This window comes from Anolis sagrei, chromosome 2 (assembly GCF_037176765.1).
Source record: "Anolis sagrei isolate rAnoSag1 chromosome 2, rAnoSag1.mat, whole genome shotgun sequence".
NCBI classification, from domain to species: Eukaryota; Metazoa; Chordata; class Lepidosauria; order Squamata; family Dactyloidae; genus Anolis; species Anolis sagrei.
The window spans coordinates 98,575,145-98,592,464 of record NC_090022.1 but is presented as its reverse complement, the minus strand read 5'-3'; the positions used below and the strand labels follow the sequence as shown (position 1 = coordinate 98,592,464).

At 39.5% G+C, this 17,320-nt stretch overlaps 1 protein-coding gene across 2 annotated transcripts in view; it reads left to right on the top strand.

Annotated features, from left to right (window-relative positions):
* The window catches only part of DPYSL3 (dihydropyrimidinase like 3), a 71,689-nt gene that overhangs the window by 32,811 nt on the left and 21,558 nt on the right, over positions 1-17,320 (top strand). For both annotated transcript variants that reach the window (XM_060765134.2, XM_060765135.2), the window contains exons 2-3: positions 10,601-10,689; positions 15,352-15,536. In XM_060765134.2, the coding sequence (XP_060621117.1) occupies positions 10,601-10,689; positions 15,352-15,536 (274 nt within the window). The remainder of the gene's footprint in view (positions 1-10,600; positions 10,690-15,351; positions 15,537-17,320) is intronic.

The window sequence follows — 17,320 nt, the reverse complement described above, 5'->3', positions numbered from 1 at the left end:
TTTCGGGCTGTATGGCCATGTTCTAGATTCTAGAAGCATTCTCTCCTGACATTTCACCTTCATCTATGGTAGGCATCTTCAGAGCTTGTGAGGTCTGACCTCACAATTACCAAATTCTTGAAATCACAACAGTGTTTATGAAAATCAAACTTGTGCTTAAAGATTTATAAGAACATTGTGTAAAAGACAAGATGCGCAAACTTTGGAGAATAAAGGTCTCAAGTATCCACCATCTTATTTCAAAAGAAAAATCTAGCCTACTAATTTTCTTTAAAAAATATGAAATAGAAAATAAGTTACAGACATACAATACACCCAGTGACAGTGACTGTCCAGAGTCAATATTGAAATCTGATTTTGGTATCTTATCATATTAGGTTGACTTTTCGATAAACATGTCTTTTGTGTTTTTACCTTAAAAGCATGGGGAGAGGGGAGCAATGCTTGCTAAATTTTTGGGTTCTATTAATGCTACAGTTTGCTTCCAGAAGAATAAAAGAACTAGATTAAGAAACCAACATGTGCACTGGGATTAATATTCAAAGACATGGTTTTGGAGAAACCACCTAAATTTACAGATAGCTTGTAGCTACACATGGCATGTGCTTACTAAATAATGGAAGAATATAAACAGAAATTATTCTTTAACATTGACCCTTTGTTTGATGATTTTAGATCAATCGAAATTCTTGGTAGGAACAGTAATCTGCATAAAATGCAGTGAGTTTTGAAACCATAAAGAGAAAAGGCTTGATATGTCCATGATCTAAATCAAGGTTTTATTTTTTAAATTCATTTATTAACATGCACACAAATGGACTGATATGACCATTACTACCTCGTTTAAAACTATATGCTATATATGGGCCTCTGCTCTTTTATCCCATTTGACTTTTGCACAGTACAGTTTATGTTTGCTTGAAATCAAGAAAGCCACATTGAAATTAAATGTTTATCTGTCCATGTGCAAGAACAGAGTAAGATAACTTTTAGTCAGTATTGGCAGCTTTCATATTAGTGAGGTGATGGAAATCACTTTGGCTTAAGCCAAACTTTAAAGGTGATGTTGAACTTCTATTAGAGATCAGGTTCAGAATCTCGGATATCTCCGTTATTGTTCAAGAGAAAGAAATTTTAACATAAACTCTCATAGACTAAGGTCATATCTCCATTGGATGTTTAATCCAGAGCCAGTCTTAGCTTAGGACATTATGCTCCAAGCTGGTGCTGAACTCGCTGCATTGCAGCAGTAGTGACCAGTTAGGCCAAGATTACACCAGTCTCTGAGGAACAGCCCGTCCCCCCAATTCTCCATATTGCTGCCACCACTCCCTGCTGGCCACATAGCTCACTGGAAGCCCCTGACTGTTTCTTGCTGCATCTGCTGATGTCAGAAGTCAATAGAGTGGTCACCTTCTTGTTACTGGTCACGTTAGCAGCCGTTCTGACATTAACAGATATGGTTGTGATGGCGCCTATCAAGCTCTGGTGAACAGGGAGCAGCAGCAACAACAACAACAACATAGAGGATGAACCATGCCATTCCCCTGTTCTGATCTGTGCAGGGTAAGTGTGATGGCGGCAACATTTGTCTGCATAGTAGATTGGACTGAATGGAACTCAGTCCAACTGCCCAGACTGCTTCAAAGCACATGGATGTTCTGGAGTTTTAGGTAAACTTGGGCTACCTCTCCTCAACTTTGCCTAAAGCAGGGCAAAGTCGAGTTAAGGGCAGAAAACCCAGGATACTCACTGGAAATTGCCTTTCTTCCTGGAGACAGCCAGCACTGGAGTCAAGATGAGTTCAGGTTTTTTGTTGCCAGATGAATCTACAAGAGTTTATGTTACCAACTTCTTTCTCTCCGTGTCAAAATGTTAATACAAATTATGGGAAAGGGAAATGATTTCTAGATGTTATTTACAAATTTATAGAATTTGCTATGATAACTAGAGTATGTATGAGTTAAGGTACTTGACTTTGAAACTTGTACATTTTTGCCTTTGCTTCATAACTTATTTAGAGGAGCAAGCTTTAAAACTCAGCATGTTTAGTGTCATTTTAAATAATTTGAACATGCAGGCTTTTAACATTTGAACTGAATTCAGATTACATTTTAAAATGGGTTATTTTAGTGGAAGTAATAATTTCTCTTTAAAAGTTCCTTTGTATCAATCCACTTCATTTTGTAGTGTACTGGTGATACATAGACTTCAATGTACTTTGTAGAAACCAGCAGACTATGATAGAGGTGTGGGAAGTTTCTGCATCTTTCCTGGGACCAATTCACATATCTATGCTTCGGGCTTCTTTGCTAAATCTGTGCAGATTCATTTGTCTATATGGCTTGCATGTTTGCTTGAAGAACTAGTCTTGTAAATCTACCACAACAAAGACAAACATACAGCCATTTAATTCATAACACTCATGTCAGTGATTTATGCTTGTGGTTAACCACAAGGCCTGACTTGAAGGTACATTTCACCTGTGTGTGCTAGCTTCAGCTGCAGGAAACATGTACACTGGCATTTGTTGTATATCCCTCTCTTTGAAAGCCAGTGGTAGGAAACTGATATTTTTCATATTTTGAGGGGCACTTCTGCAGTCAAGGAGGACTAATGCTTCTCCTTCCTATATGAGGAACACTGATGGGACAACTTCTGTGTGAGAATTCAGAAGCAGCAAAGTTGTGCTAGAGTCCCAAAAGAAAATCTAAGAAGAACTTGGATTCTTGGTGTCTTTGTTATGACTACATGAATGTGATTTCCCCTCCACTGTCATCTGCACCTTCCAGATAATTTTCCCCCAGGCCAGCAGTGGCTAATGATGTAGCCTGACACTGGGTTGGCAGGAAGATGAGGTTGGGTGTGGGGAAGCACAAATGAGCTTTGGCAGGATGAACAGTGTGTTTATTGTAATAGTCTGGGAGCACTTGGTAAGCATGCAAAAGCTGTTGCATTAGACTGGCCCGTTTCCTGATAAGTGCTTGGTTTCCTCTTCAGTTCCTCTTACATCTGAATGCATCCAGAATCTTCCATGCCAAAATAGACATGATGTCATTGCATGTATCCCCTTCTTTCTGCCTCCCAGCTAATGGATGAAAGCCTTTGTTGTTCACATGGTGTGTATGTCTGACCCAAGGTCCAGGCACAAATATTGCAGGAGTTCTAACTTGGGTACTTCTTATCCATGATCTGGTTCACACTATACAGATGAAAGCACTGTACAACTATTAGTACACATATACTTTTTGACCTCTGTAGCAACAGGAATATCTTTTAAAACATACAAGCTTTTTGAGAAAGGAACAACACTGAGGACAATAAAATTGCTTCTAAATCCACCATGAAGCGCCTTTAGTTTTAGTTTGCTTGTTTGCTTCTTCTTTCTTTTTCAATTCAGAGATGAAAAATATACATACTGCACAAGCATTTTATGCCCAGCAGAAAGAAAAAAATAGAGAAAAGTGGCAGTGTGCGCTAAATTGTGTATTCACTTAAATACTTAAAATGCAACAGAGTCCCTCTTTTTAATGTAATTACAACTAAGCATATGAGGCTCTGAGCCAGACAGAAATCACTCTACACAAAGTTGTTGTGTTCCTTAAAATTACTTCCAATTTATGACGATCCTGTCACGGGTTTGTTTTTTTGTTGTTTTTTGGCAAACATTTTTAGAGGAGCTTTGCTTTTCCCTTCCTGTGAGGCTGAGAGAGGATGATTATACACATGAGGGAGTTAAAGATCTTTTTACAGTCAGCTTTTCCCCCTAAATTCACTCCCTTTGCACAAGTAGTCTCTCCTCCTTCCCCCTCCCCAAGTCCTCAGGATGCAAATAAAATGCTTCTGGTCAGGACATCTCCAAAGAACACATGATTGGTAATCCAAATCCATGTGGGAACTTTTATTCTTACCTGTGAGGCTTAGCTGCATAATACACATTTACTATAATGTGTAATTTAGCTCTGAGGGCTGTACCCAGATTCTCTATCCTCCTTGAGGTCCTGTAAGGTTTCTAAAGTGTAGGAAGATATGGATATTTCCTCCTTCAATGATAGACTAGGACATAACATTTCAAAATCCTGATTACATAAATATCTTATTTTATATACACACACACACATACAGAGACATATACATGCACACAACTTTGTTGATGAAATCCTTTGTTAGGTTGCAAATTAAATCCTTTATCCTATTTGAAAATCTTTACTATGCTAAAAAGCACACTCCGTGCTTTCTTCCCTTAATATAAAATATTTCTCATAATTCTTGATGATTGGTTGTTCACTTAATCTTGGAAGAGTAACGTTAGAATAAATGTCATCAGGACAGAAACAGTTGGGGGCACTGTTTCTATGGGAATTCCTTTATAATATGAATTTTTGAAAAATTGATGAGCATAAACTCATTCCCTACACAACATTTAACAGAAGAAAGCCAGCAAATTAGGTAGAAAGGGGGAAAGTGGAATGAGGAGAGAGAAACTGGGACATTTAAAAAAAAAACAGCTGAAAAATTGGGATGACAGAGAATTAGACTCCCTGCCAGATCAGGACAGTTGAAGGATATGTAAACTATTTCTGTATTTTAAAAGTAGCACGTTTCAGCTGTACTGTAAAACCCAGATTAGCAGACCAGCAGGGATTTGAAACTGAAGAGACTAAAATTAGACACAGTAGTGATGAGCAGGCCAGATTTTTTTGCATGAGGAAATAAGTATTCCACTGAAGGTGCTTTTTCCTTCAGTGGAATTATCCTCAATTTACCCATGTGTCACGTCAAAATTCATAATTTTGGCCCCCAAACCTGCCCTCAATTTATACATGATGTCAACAAAATACAGGAGTATCTCCAGTATGACACTTTTATATCCCTTTCTTCTCAAAACTGGTGCTCAAAGCATCTTACAGAATGTTACAACAAATACAGATTAAAATAAATACGAAGCCACCAATAAATGATATATATTACATTAAACTATAGTTTATTAACTAAACTAAAAATGCTTGTTATTATTATTTTGGTTAATACAATTCGAGATGTATTATTTTGGTGTTATTATTGTTTACTTTTCAGTTTGTGGAGCCTGAGGATGTGGAGGATGCTAGGATGCTTGAAGAGAGGAGAACCACTAGACCTTACCTTGTCTGGCTTGTGAATCAGGCCAGAGGAGAAATGGCTGAGTGGATGAAATAACTAATTCCTGTTTCCTTGCAACAAAGAAAAATTCCAGGTTGTCTAAAGCCTGCTTCTTAAACTGTGAATCCCATAAAAAAAGATGAGGGTTGCGAAAAATTTCACAACAGTAAAAACTTACTAAGTGCCCCCCAGTGGTAATTTTATTTTTTTTTATTTTTTTTATTTTTTTAATATATGTCTTTATTGAGATTTTCTTATTTACATCTTAAAAGCAGATAGGAAAGAAAAGAAGAAGGGAGATAGGTTTGGGGATAGGATGGGTCAGTGGGGGATAGGTAGGGGGTGCGGGTTTGGGGTTTGCAAGAAGGGGTAAAATGAAGTAGGAGGGGCGAAAATAGGTGGTAAGAGTAAGGTGTGAAGTTGTGCAGTCTTAAAAGCACAGGTAAGAAGATTGGGGATATCCCCTTCGTTCGGTCCGACTTCCTTGGTGTTGTCGAAGAAGCTTCCTTTTCTTTCTTCTATATAAATCTTTAGTTTCTGTTGTCTCTATATTTGTTGGCAAATGTCTTTCTCATTTCCTATCTATCCTTTCCATCCAAAATATTCATTTATCGGTGTCCAGTGGTAATTTTAGACATTTACCCGAATCTGTTAGCAACAACGCGCAGCATATACAGTGGACTCTGCAGAAAATACTTCAGCTATACTTAATAAAAAGGAAAATCAGACTGTTTAAGAATCCTTACTAATTTATTATCTGTTAATGTTTGGGTTTTTTTAATGATTACTTTATATGACTGGCCATGTAAACATTTCTCAGGCATAAAAGGTGTGGGTGGAAAAAGGTTTTATAGCCCTGGTCTAAAGAAGGCAATTGTGTGACGACTTTGTTGAAAAGCCTTCTCTATATCTCCCTATAATTATCAGCCAGGGACCTGTTTTGGGGTAAGGTATGGGAATATGTGGTGGCCTTCTAGGGACTCTTGGGTATAACAGATCATATAGATACATTTCAATCTGTTTTCAGGGCTAGTTATGGGATATAGATGTCTTTGATTACTTTGGTGAATAACCTACTCCAAAAACAGGATGGACAGTCCATTGGTTCTGTTAGACTTCAATGGCGTTTAATACCATCAACAATATTATCCTGGGCTGCCTCACTGGGAATAGCCTTGAAAGTACCGTTTTGCAGCTACTCCAGTCAATCCTGTGTGTGTGTGTGTGTGTGTGTGCATGCCAAGTTTGATCATCAGTAGGGGACACAGGGCTCTCTGTACATTCTTTTGGTCATTGGGTGTGTGTGTCTGCCAAGATCTGTCATTGGTAGGAGACACAGGGCTCTCTGGATGCAGGGTGAACTACAATTCCCATAATATTGGGTCAGTCCTCCTAAACCCCAGCAAGCAAGCAAAGTTTATTGAATAGTCTATTGACCGCATCAACATTAAAAACAAAAACAGAAACGTGCACAAACAGACAACAATCACCCTCCCAAGACCCCCACAATAGCGAACCAACACACATTCAAACCTGATTAGGTTAAGAGATAACTAAAAATATCATCATTAAATGTCAAGATAAAATGTCATACCACAAAAATTAAAAACGAAGGTTAAAATGAAGGTTAAAATAGACCAGCGATTACACAATCCCAAGCCCCAGGAGTATCCAAAGTTGGCCATGTTGGATTTGTGTGCCAAGTTTGGTCCAGATCCATCATCAATTGGACGATCTGTGGATTTGGATGAACTATAACTAGTCTACCCTCTCTGGTTGATCCCCTCCAAAGCCCAACAGTATTCAAAGTTGTGCATGTTGGGCATGTGCACCAAGTTTCGTCCAGCTCCATCATTGGTTGAGTTCAAAATGCTCTGGGTATAGGTGAACTGTAAGTCCCAAAATCTAGGGTCAATTCTCCCCACATCTCTCCATTATTTTCTGTTGGTCATGGGGGATCTGCATGCCAAATGTGATTCAGATCTGTCTTGGGAGTTACAGAGAGAGTGTTACATATGTGACACTTAGCTTTTAAATCCTGATTCTTCCCCTCAAAAACGACCCATTCCTTCAGGTCTTCTCTTTTAAGATACAATACAAAAGAGGCAATTTTCACATTTTTTTCACATATAAGAAATAGTCTATCAGGCAGTTTGGACCAATGGACTCTCTAAGCCAAGGGTCCTCAAACTTTTTAAACAGAGGGCCAGGTCACAGCCCCTCAAACTGTTGGAGGGCCGGATTATAATTTGAAAAAATCATGAATGAATTCCAATGCACACTGTACATATCTTATTTGTAGTGCAAAAAACACTTAAAAACAATACAATAATTAAAATGAAGAACAATTTCAACAAATATAAAATTATTAGTATTTCAATGGGAAGTGTGGGCCTACTTTTGGCTGATGAGATAGGATTGTTGTTATTGTTGTGTGCTTTCAAGTTGTTTCAGACTTAGGTTGACCCTGAGCGAGGGCCGGGTAAATGACCTTGGAGGGCCACATCCGGCCCCCGGGCCTTAGTTTGAGGACCCCTGCTCTAAGCCATAGCCAGCACTTTGAATTGTGTCCAGAAACAGACAGGAAGCCAATAGAACTGTTGCAGCAAGAGACTTATGGGTTAATTGTAGCCAGCCCCAGTTAGCAATCTCATTGCAGCTTTTGGGGTCAGCTGAAGTTTCTGAGCACTTTAGAAAGACAGTTCAATTTGTTTAGAAATAGGAGTTGCTGACATGGGAATTTCCCCAGTCAGCTTTATTTTAACAGAACAGTTAGCACATGCAGCTGCTTAGAATAAGAGGTAAGGCAAGTGATGCTCGCAACAAAACGTTGTGTGGTGTGTTGTGATTACTGTTCCAGCAAGCCATGCTCAATTTAATTCCTCTCCACCATCTTCCCAATAGGCACTACATGTTCTCTGATCCCAGAGCATTGTGAATTTTCATGGGGCAATTTTTGTGGGTTTCCTCTTTGAATATTTTCTCTATTTCTGCTGACAAGGCTTCTCCTTCACCTCCTCAAAACATGTTAATGTTCCTCTTTTTATGTCACATCTCAGCACCTGAGTCCAGTCTGTATAAACAATAGACCACAGGAAAGGTTTTCTCTTTACATTGACTGCAGATTGTAGATAAAGTATTAGGTTTTTTTTCTATAGCTCAGCACTGGTGAAAAAGTAAACACAAAATAATAGGATCTCTAAAATATTTGTTCAGATGTTTTAGATGACACAGATAACAAAAATAGAAATGATCATTCAGCTTTCCTGTGAGATTCAGTGAATTTCCTTTTTCATGATTAACCTAAACTGACCTTCTAAAACAAACATACCGGCTTTCATTCAAAATTCCTGAGGTTTAGAGTCCTCACGGAGCTCCTTGTAAGGATGAGCTACCCCATTCACTTCAGTGTTTAAATATCTTCAGAGCTTTGCATTAGTATTGAAATGAACAAAGAATGATTTTCCCAGAACTGGATGGCAACATTAACATTTCTCCATGGTTCCTAGGATCTGTGGATTTGGTTTGCGTGAGTTTCTGCCCTCCTTGTGAGGCTAAGTTGTAAAGACAAGAAGATGTGAAGAAAGAGATATATACTTCAGAAAATAACCGGCATCTTATAAATTGACTTAGATGTTGAGGAAGTAGAGAAAGTCAATAGATATTTGAGGTCAAAGTAAGAGCAGAAACCAAATGTCAGATGTTCAGTCAAATGCTTTGGGAACTTGGAGAATGATAACACAGAAGCATGTTTTCTCAATTTGAAAATGTTAAAAAGGTACAAATGTACTTATGTGGCATCTTTGTATTTCTGTGAGACACTTATATTTTTCTGTTAATTATACAAAGTAATATATGGCATCATTTCTTAGAAAAATACATTCAATTTGAGTTGTCTCAAAATAAAGTCATTGGCCATGTGAACATTCTGCCCAGACACTGCTATTTCCATGATTCTAATCAACTTCATGTGGTCTCTGAGAGCAATTTAGTCTGTTAACCTGAGGCCCACACTTAGCTAAAACCAACTGCTTCATTCCTCCCTCTCCCCCCCCCCCCCCCCATGTATAGTGCTACATAAATATCCCCTTAAATTGGGCTGTGACCTAGGAATTAAGTCCAAGCTGGCGTGGGAAGTTGCCTTGTCCTTCCTTTTGCACCTTCATTGTGTTAGATCTTTGTTTCTTTGTAATGCAGAGTTTCTGCACCTGACAGGTTTTGAAATGGTGATAATATCTTTTCAGTGGAATACTGCTAGACAGGAAGCCATAAGCATATTTAAATACAAATCTTATGGTAAACCATAGGGAAATGGACAGGAAATTTGCAACTTGATAGCTCATACTGAATAGGAATGGGATTTCATTTGGCAGACTTGACACCGCATTTATCTGTTAAAAAAGTAATGTATAAAAATACATTTAGACAGCTGGAAAACTATTACATTTGTGTTATAACTGTCTTATGACACCTGAAATAAGACCCATACTTCATAAAATTGTCTGCAGGGTACTTCAGGGGAAAAGGTATTATAGATTATGATGGGTATGAAAGCAAACTGAAGTGTCCAACAACCCCCGTTGAACATGCATACAAAATGTGTGTGTGTGTGTGTGTGTGTGCGTGCACATGTGCTCATTTATAATATCTTGCCTTTGTGAAAAAATCTGTCATTAGAAGTTAAGTTTAAATTTGATACTATTTGTTTCTTTAAACTGCTATATAGTTAAATAATGTTGAGCTATTGGTGTTATTCTTCTGTGCTGTATTTAATTAACACCATGTACATGCATACACACATCTATATTTAGTAAGATTTCTTTTATTTATTTACTAAAATGTTTATTTGTACCCCACCTTATATTATAGTATTTTAGGTATAGATAAAATATTTTTTTTAAATTCTGTATTAAAGCAATTAAATTAAGCAGAATAAAAACATACTAAACATGATGAGTGAAAATAGCCCAAAATGCAATGGCAATTAAAACAAATGTGTATGTGCACATAAAAGTACCTTATGCCCCAATGGCTTTAACAAAAAAATTTTTTGACTTGGCACTGGAAAAAATGGCATTCCACAGGTGGAGCATTACTGCTGAGAAGTTTCTCTCTCAAGTCTTTCCATGCCATAGTTGGAATGCCCTCCTACCTGCATTAATCTTTTTGGGAAACTCCCAAGTATTAGGGTTTTGCCTGTTATTACTACAATGCTAGAAAAGGATCTGATGGTTAGCATCCTTAGGAGAATGGCTAATGTCAGTAGTTATTGACCTCTTCTGCATGACATTTGTCCTTAATATCACTTTCTTTGAACCCTTGCAACCGAATAAGGCTCTATTTTGGCTTCACATAACCAATGTCAATACTTTGTGTATCTCCTTCCATTTCCACTATGCAAATTTCATACTAAAAATTTTGCAAAATTTCAGTACTTGTGACTCTTTCTTTCTACTTGCAGAGTGATCGTCTTCTTATTAAAGGAGGAAGGATAGTTAATGATGATCAATCATTCTATGCTGACATTTACATGGAGGATGGCCTAATAAAGTAAGTACTGTATAAGGTTCCTGTACCCTATTACCTGTTTTTGTGAGCAATCCAAGCATTTTCTTCCCTTGCAGAAAATGGGACTTCAGGAATTCTTCTGTACTTTTCATCTCATGTACTCTGGGGTTATTAATATAGCATATATTTGTCTATCTAAGTGTATTTAAACTGCCATGGTATTCAGAAAATCTTGACTGAAGATAGGACAAGCATGATTTATGTTTTGTTTCTGGCATAGCTGATGCATTATAAAAATAACTACTATGTTTATTACTGCTAAAATTGATAAAATGATTGCTTTAAAGAAGCTGTTTCTTTAAGATTCCAAGCTGTTTTAAATAAAAACTATTATGCCTTGTGTTTTGACTGGCTTCTGGATGCATTTATGAAGTCACAGTAATAACTTTAGTGGTTACAAGCTGAAATTGTTCTGGTGTGTAAATACATGCAATTATGATTAAATCCCTGTGCAGCAGATTTGGGCTGTGGGATATTCTATAGCCAAAGATCTCAAATGTTCTTTGCCCTTAAAATACAAAAGCAAATATCTAAGTACTTCTGCAGGAAATCTTTTTAAAAGCAGCAGTTGGGAAATAAAATAATATATAAGAGAATAGGAAAGTTCTAATTTTTAGCATCTGAGGAGAAAACGTAGTTTATTGACTGCTGGTGTGTTGCCGCAAAAGACATTTGAAAGTACTATCTGCTGGAGAATGTTTAGAACTTACAAAAGAAATCAAATGTGAACTCACTGACACAGTTGTTTTTAAAACTTTCTTCCTACATCTCCAAGAAAGATGTAGCTACCATGAAGTGCCCGTTTTTATATGAAACCAGATCTGATACAAGGAATACTTTGGAAAATGTAATACTTCAGGATTTCTTCAGTTAGGATTGAACTAAATTTCTATCTAACATGATCACAATTATTCTTTGCATACTTGAAATTGTATATTTGTCTTTGGACATTCTGCAGTTCAAAGAACGAATAGTAACAGAATATATTAATTTATTCACTGTTATCCTATAGAGCAGAGAATGGTTTACATATTCAGAAGAGTTTATAGTGGAAGGTTTGGAGCATAAATAAAATATTTAGAATAATAACATCATAGTATTGGAAGAGACCAGAGACCACATGGGCAACCTAGTCCAACCCCCTGCCATTAACTTCCTTCTCTTTTTAGGCATGCCACAGGATACCAGGGTAACTACTGTTAAGTACAGTTTTAAAAAACATAAAAACAAAAAAGCAAGCTTACAGATGAGAAGATAAGAAAATCTCAAAGATCAGAGAAACCATGAGCCTTTGCAATGAAAGAGTATTTGCCTCGTATTTGTATGCCAGCAGGAAGGAGCTACAGCTACTTCATCACACTAGAGAAAAAATCCACTTAAAATCAGGTTTCTGCCTCCTTCAGTATTCTGGGGTTTGTACGAGGGGCTGCAGATAAGTCTTTGGCTTTACCCAGAAAGGAACCAGATAGGAAGATGAAACTTTATTCCACATACTCTCCACTGATATCAACACACTTCTAACATCGGTATTCCAAGTTCTTTAAGCCTTGCAAAAAGAAGGATTTCGGTTGTGACTCAAACCAGTCATTCGTAGCAGCCATGGCATCAGAAATAGTGTGAAATTTGGTCCCCTTGAGGTGTTTCTTCAGGTTTGGAAACAGATGATAGTTGGAGGGAGCTAGATCCTGTGAATAAGGTGGGTGGTCAATCAGCTGGAAGCCTAACTCCACCAATTTTGTCATGGTCGCTTGTGCAGTGTGAGCAAAGGCATTGTCTTGCAGGAACAAAATTCTTTTGGACAGCTTGCCTCGCCTTTTGGCCTTCAGAGCTGCCTTTAATTGGTCCAAAAGTTCAATGTAATGCCTTCAATTGATGATGGAACCATTTTGAAGGTAGTCCACTAGCAGCATGCTCTCCTTATCCTAGAACAGGGGTCCTCAAACTTTTTAAACTGGGGGCCAGTTTACTGTCCCTCAGACCAATGGAGGGCCGGACTATAGTTTTTAAAAAAAAAAAATCAATTAAAAAATTCCTCTGCACATTGCACATATCTTATTTTGCTGTGTGGAAGGGCCCTTAGAGGGGGTTCTTTCTAGCCCTCTTTAGGCAGTAATTCCAGGAGCAGAGAATGGGAAATCTTTCTATTTCTAGTCTGACCAAAAATCTGGCTACCAGTATTTAAAAAACTCTAAAATTATAACTGTAAATAAAAAGCAACACTCAAACACAGGGGAATTCCAGACAAGAAACAATCAGGGCCAGCTAATCATCTCTCAACAAAGGATTGTCCCTAAAAACTGTCAGGCTATGAAATGGCAATCAAGGTGGCCAATTGAAACATTCATACCTACCTCCAACAGACAAGTGTTCTTTCTCCCACCCTGGATCTTCCACAATTTTCCTGGTTAAAGGTTTTCCTCTGACATGAAGTCCAGTCGTGTCTGACTCTGTGGTGCTCATCTGCATTTCTAAGTCGAAGAGCCGGCGTTGTCCATAGACACTTCCAAGATCATGTGGCCAGCATGACTGCATGTAGCGCCGGGGCAGCCTCCCTTGGCTGGCTCACGCTGTCCATGAGGCCTGACGGATAGCGTGAGCCTACCAAGGGAGGAGCAGGCCCGCGTGGCCTAGTTGTGAGTAGATCACGCGGAGCAGCCTCCCTTGGCTGGTTCACGCTGTCTATCGGGCCTGACGGATAGCGTGAGCCTGCCAAGGGAGGAGCAGGCCCGCGTGGCCTACTTGTGAGTAAAGCACCTTGCGAGGTGCTTTACTCGCGAGTAGACCACGCGGAGCAGCCTCCCTTGGCTGGCTCACGCTGTATACCGGGCCTGACGGATAGCGTGAGCCTGCCAAGGGGGGAGCAGGCCCATGTGGCCTACTTGTGAGTAGACCACGCGGAGCAGCCTCCCTTGGCTAGCTCACGCTGTCCATCGGGCCTGACGGATAGCATGAGCCTGCCAAGGGGGGAGCAGGCCCGTGCGGCCTACTTGCGAGTAGACCATGCAGAGCAGCCTCCCTTGGCTGGCTCACGCTGTCCATCGGGCCTGACGGATAGCGTGAGCCTGCCAAGGGAGGAGCAGGCCCGCACGGCCTACTTGTGAGTAAAGCACTTCGCGAGGTGCTTTACTCGCGAGTAGACCACGTGGAGCAGCCTCCCTTGGCTGGCTCACGTTGTTCATTTGGCCTGACGGATAGCATGTGCCAGCCAACGGAGGGGCACTGGGGGGGGGGCTCCTCCTCTGCGGGCCAGATCAGGGCCCTTGGCGGGCCGGAAGTGGCCCGCGGGCCGTAGTTTGGGGACCCCTGTCCTAGAACATAGACACCATCACCTTAGTTGCTGATTTTTGCACCCTGAACGTCTTTGGATGAGGAGGACCACTGTGCGTCCACTCTTTTGACTGCTCCTTGGCTTCAGGGTCATACAAATAAATCCAGGTCTCATCCATAGTGACCAGTCAATCCAGGATGTTCTTATCAGTCTGGAAACGCTGACAAATGGACTGTGAAGTTTTCACCCACATGCTTTTCTGACCTGTTGTCAAACATTTGGGGACCCAATTTGCAGAGAGCTTCTTCATGTTGAAATGTTCATGGATAATGACACAAACACGTTCATGAGAAATCCCCATGATGTCTGCTATTCCTTTAGCTGAAATTCGCCGATTCTCCAGTATGAGGTTGTTCACAACATTGATGATCTCTGGAACAACAACCACTCTCAGTCATCCAGAACATTCCTCATCACTGGTGCTGAAACGGCCCATTTTAAATTTAGCAACCGAGTTCTTAACTATAGAATATAAAGGGCATTGATCCCCTATTGTCTGCGACATATCACCATGAATATCCTTTGCGAACTTTCCTTACAGAAACAAGAATTTTATCACTCCTCTGCTCTCATTTGCTGTGAATATAGCCTTAGACTCTGCCATTTTGTTTTCCTGTGTACCTAGATCATTGTTGCCATAAGCTACAAACACAAAATTTTGCAAACATATATGAGACACATACAGCTTTCATGTGATGTAACATTCATTATCACAGAAACAAAACAAGAACACAAAGCCAAAGACTTATCAGCAGCCCCTCGTACTTTAGTGAGGCAAGAAAGCACTAAAGAGACACCAACCCACCATGTTTTCGGGTAGGCATTGCAATAGGCCAGAAAAAGTGCTCTGGCAGACAGAAGTACTGCATTGAGCCATATATAAATTGATAGAGTTTTTTGAGTTGATATTTTTATACCATTTTTGACTTATGCAGAAATATATATGATATTGTATGTTGCTATCAGCTGTTTACTGAAGCATTTTTATCTTGCTTTTCTATTAATCTGGTCCAGAAAAATTATAAGAAAAACATAAATACCCCTAAAAATGAATATTGTGAAAATGCAATCCAGACCTGCACAACCTGTGGTCTTCCAAGGTGATTAAGACTTCCAGAAGCCCTAGCCAGCATGTACACTGATCAGGAATTCTGGGAGCTGAAGTCCAAAACACCCAGAGGGCCACAGATGATGACTAAATTCTGCAGTGTTATATAAAAATATCAGATACTTATTTTTTAAAAAAAGAAGAAAATCACTTAGATGTTGTCATTGCATGTGTGTGTTTCTTGACTCCTTTGTTCCCATTTATTCAGGCAAATTGGAGACAACTTGATAGTCCCTGGAGGAGTGAAGACCATAGAAGCCAATGGGAGAATGGTTATTCCTGGAGGAATTGATGTCCATACCCACCTGCAGATGCCATATAAAGGAATGACAGCAGTGGATGACTTTTTCCAAGGAACAAAAGCAGCTCTGGCGGGTGGCACCACTATGATCAGTAAGTTCAAGAGCAAACCTTCCCTTGAAGTTAAATAGTAGTTTTTAGTACTTCTATACTAGTAACCACATATTTATAGCTGATGACAAGTTTCCATGTTAGCTGGCCACTAGAAGATGTGAATCATGTCCTTTTTATGGCAACCTTTGAATTATAGCTGTTATTCAGTAGTGCTGTTTGATCTCCAAATTTTTCTGTTGTCTGAAATCTTTAATTTTCCCGTTGTGCCTTTTACTCAAGTAGAGAATGTTTATTAGGGGTGAAAATTGTGATTTTTCTAGCACTTCTTCCTAATTAGAAGTAATGTTTGGAGAGCACCTGTCATCCCAGAATGCATTTTTGAGCAGCACACCAATACTGTGTTGGAACACCTTTTTGAAAGGCATCTGTAAGTACATAGTACTTGCAATAAGAAGATGAGAGAAAGGAAGGGAGAAAAGAGGGCAGGGAGATGGGGTAGTCTACAAATAAAGTTTTATTATGAAAATGTCCTTTTGTGAATGGATTTGTTCTTTATAGATCCAGATAGAACCTAATTCTAGTATGTCCATGTGGTTATATTCCTTTGAACTGTTTATTTTGTTTATTATTATACCTCTAGCCTTTATGCAGTTACGGTTGATAACTGGTTTCTGTTAAAAGGCTCATTTTTCCAGACTAAGTCCATAGAAAATGCTACTTTGCACTTCCCCAACCAAGAGGAGAAATACTGTCACAAAACTGCAAAAAGCCTCAGTAAAGCTCCAGACTTTTTACATTAAGGTATTCACTTGAAGGTCTCCCAGGTGCTGTACCATCTCTTCTGCTTTGCAACCTATATGACTTTATTACATGTTGGCATTAACTAGTGGATCGTTCATGAAGTCTCCCTCACCCCTGAAAGAATGGCAAACAATGTAGCCCCCCCCCCCCCAAACTTTACGAAGTATTTAAAAGAATTCAAAATACCTGAGAAAAAGGGATTGAGGGTTAGATCATTATAATTATGTAGTGATATTTTGGGAACTGTAATCTTTGTAATGGGAAATTCCGCACCTCTCTATATAAAAGCCAAAGTCTGTATGTATCTTTATATGTTTGTTTGATCCACAAAGCTTGATGGATTTGGACCAAACATGGTACACATACTCATCATGATCCAACAAAAAAATACTGGCGCTGTATGGGTGGGACTGATAGAGGATATTGGGAGTTATGGCCCAACCACATTTGGAGAGCCATGTGATTCTCACCCACAATGGATCTGGACCACACTTGGAACACATACCCTTCATGATCTCAATTTAAATCCTGGCATGGTTTGTGGGGCCCCTTTAGAGAATGATGAGGGTTGGAGTTCAACTATAGACACATGTAATTCCCTCCCACCGCTGAAGATGCAGCTCTCCTCCTAATTAGTCAGACAGCTCAGCCTACTTGCCAGGCAGCATCTCTTAACAGCCTTAGCCCTTAACTAGGCAGGCTAGGGATAACGGGCATTGCAGCCCAACATGAAAGCTGAGCCATCTGAGTGGTTAGGAGGAGAGCTGAGAGTTGCAGCCCAGCCAGATCTGAGGCTAATGAGAGTTGCAACCAGCCAGATCTGGAGCTGATGGGCGTTACTTCCTGTCTAGGTCTTGGTGTGATGGGAGTTGTAGCCCAATACCTTCATGATTAAACTGAAAATGCTAGCGGGGTGGAGGGTGTCCCATAACTGAGTTGGAATCTAACATTTAACTGCCGTGGGTTAATGCTATGAAATTTTGGGATTTGCGTTTTTGTGAGATACTTACCCTTCTCTGCCA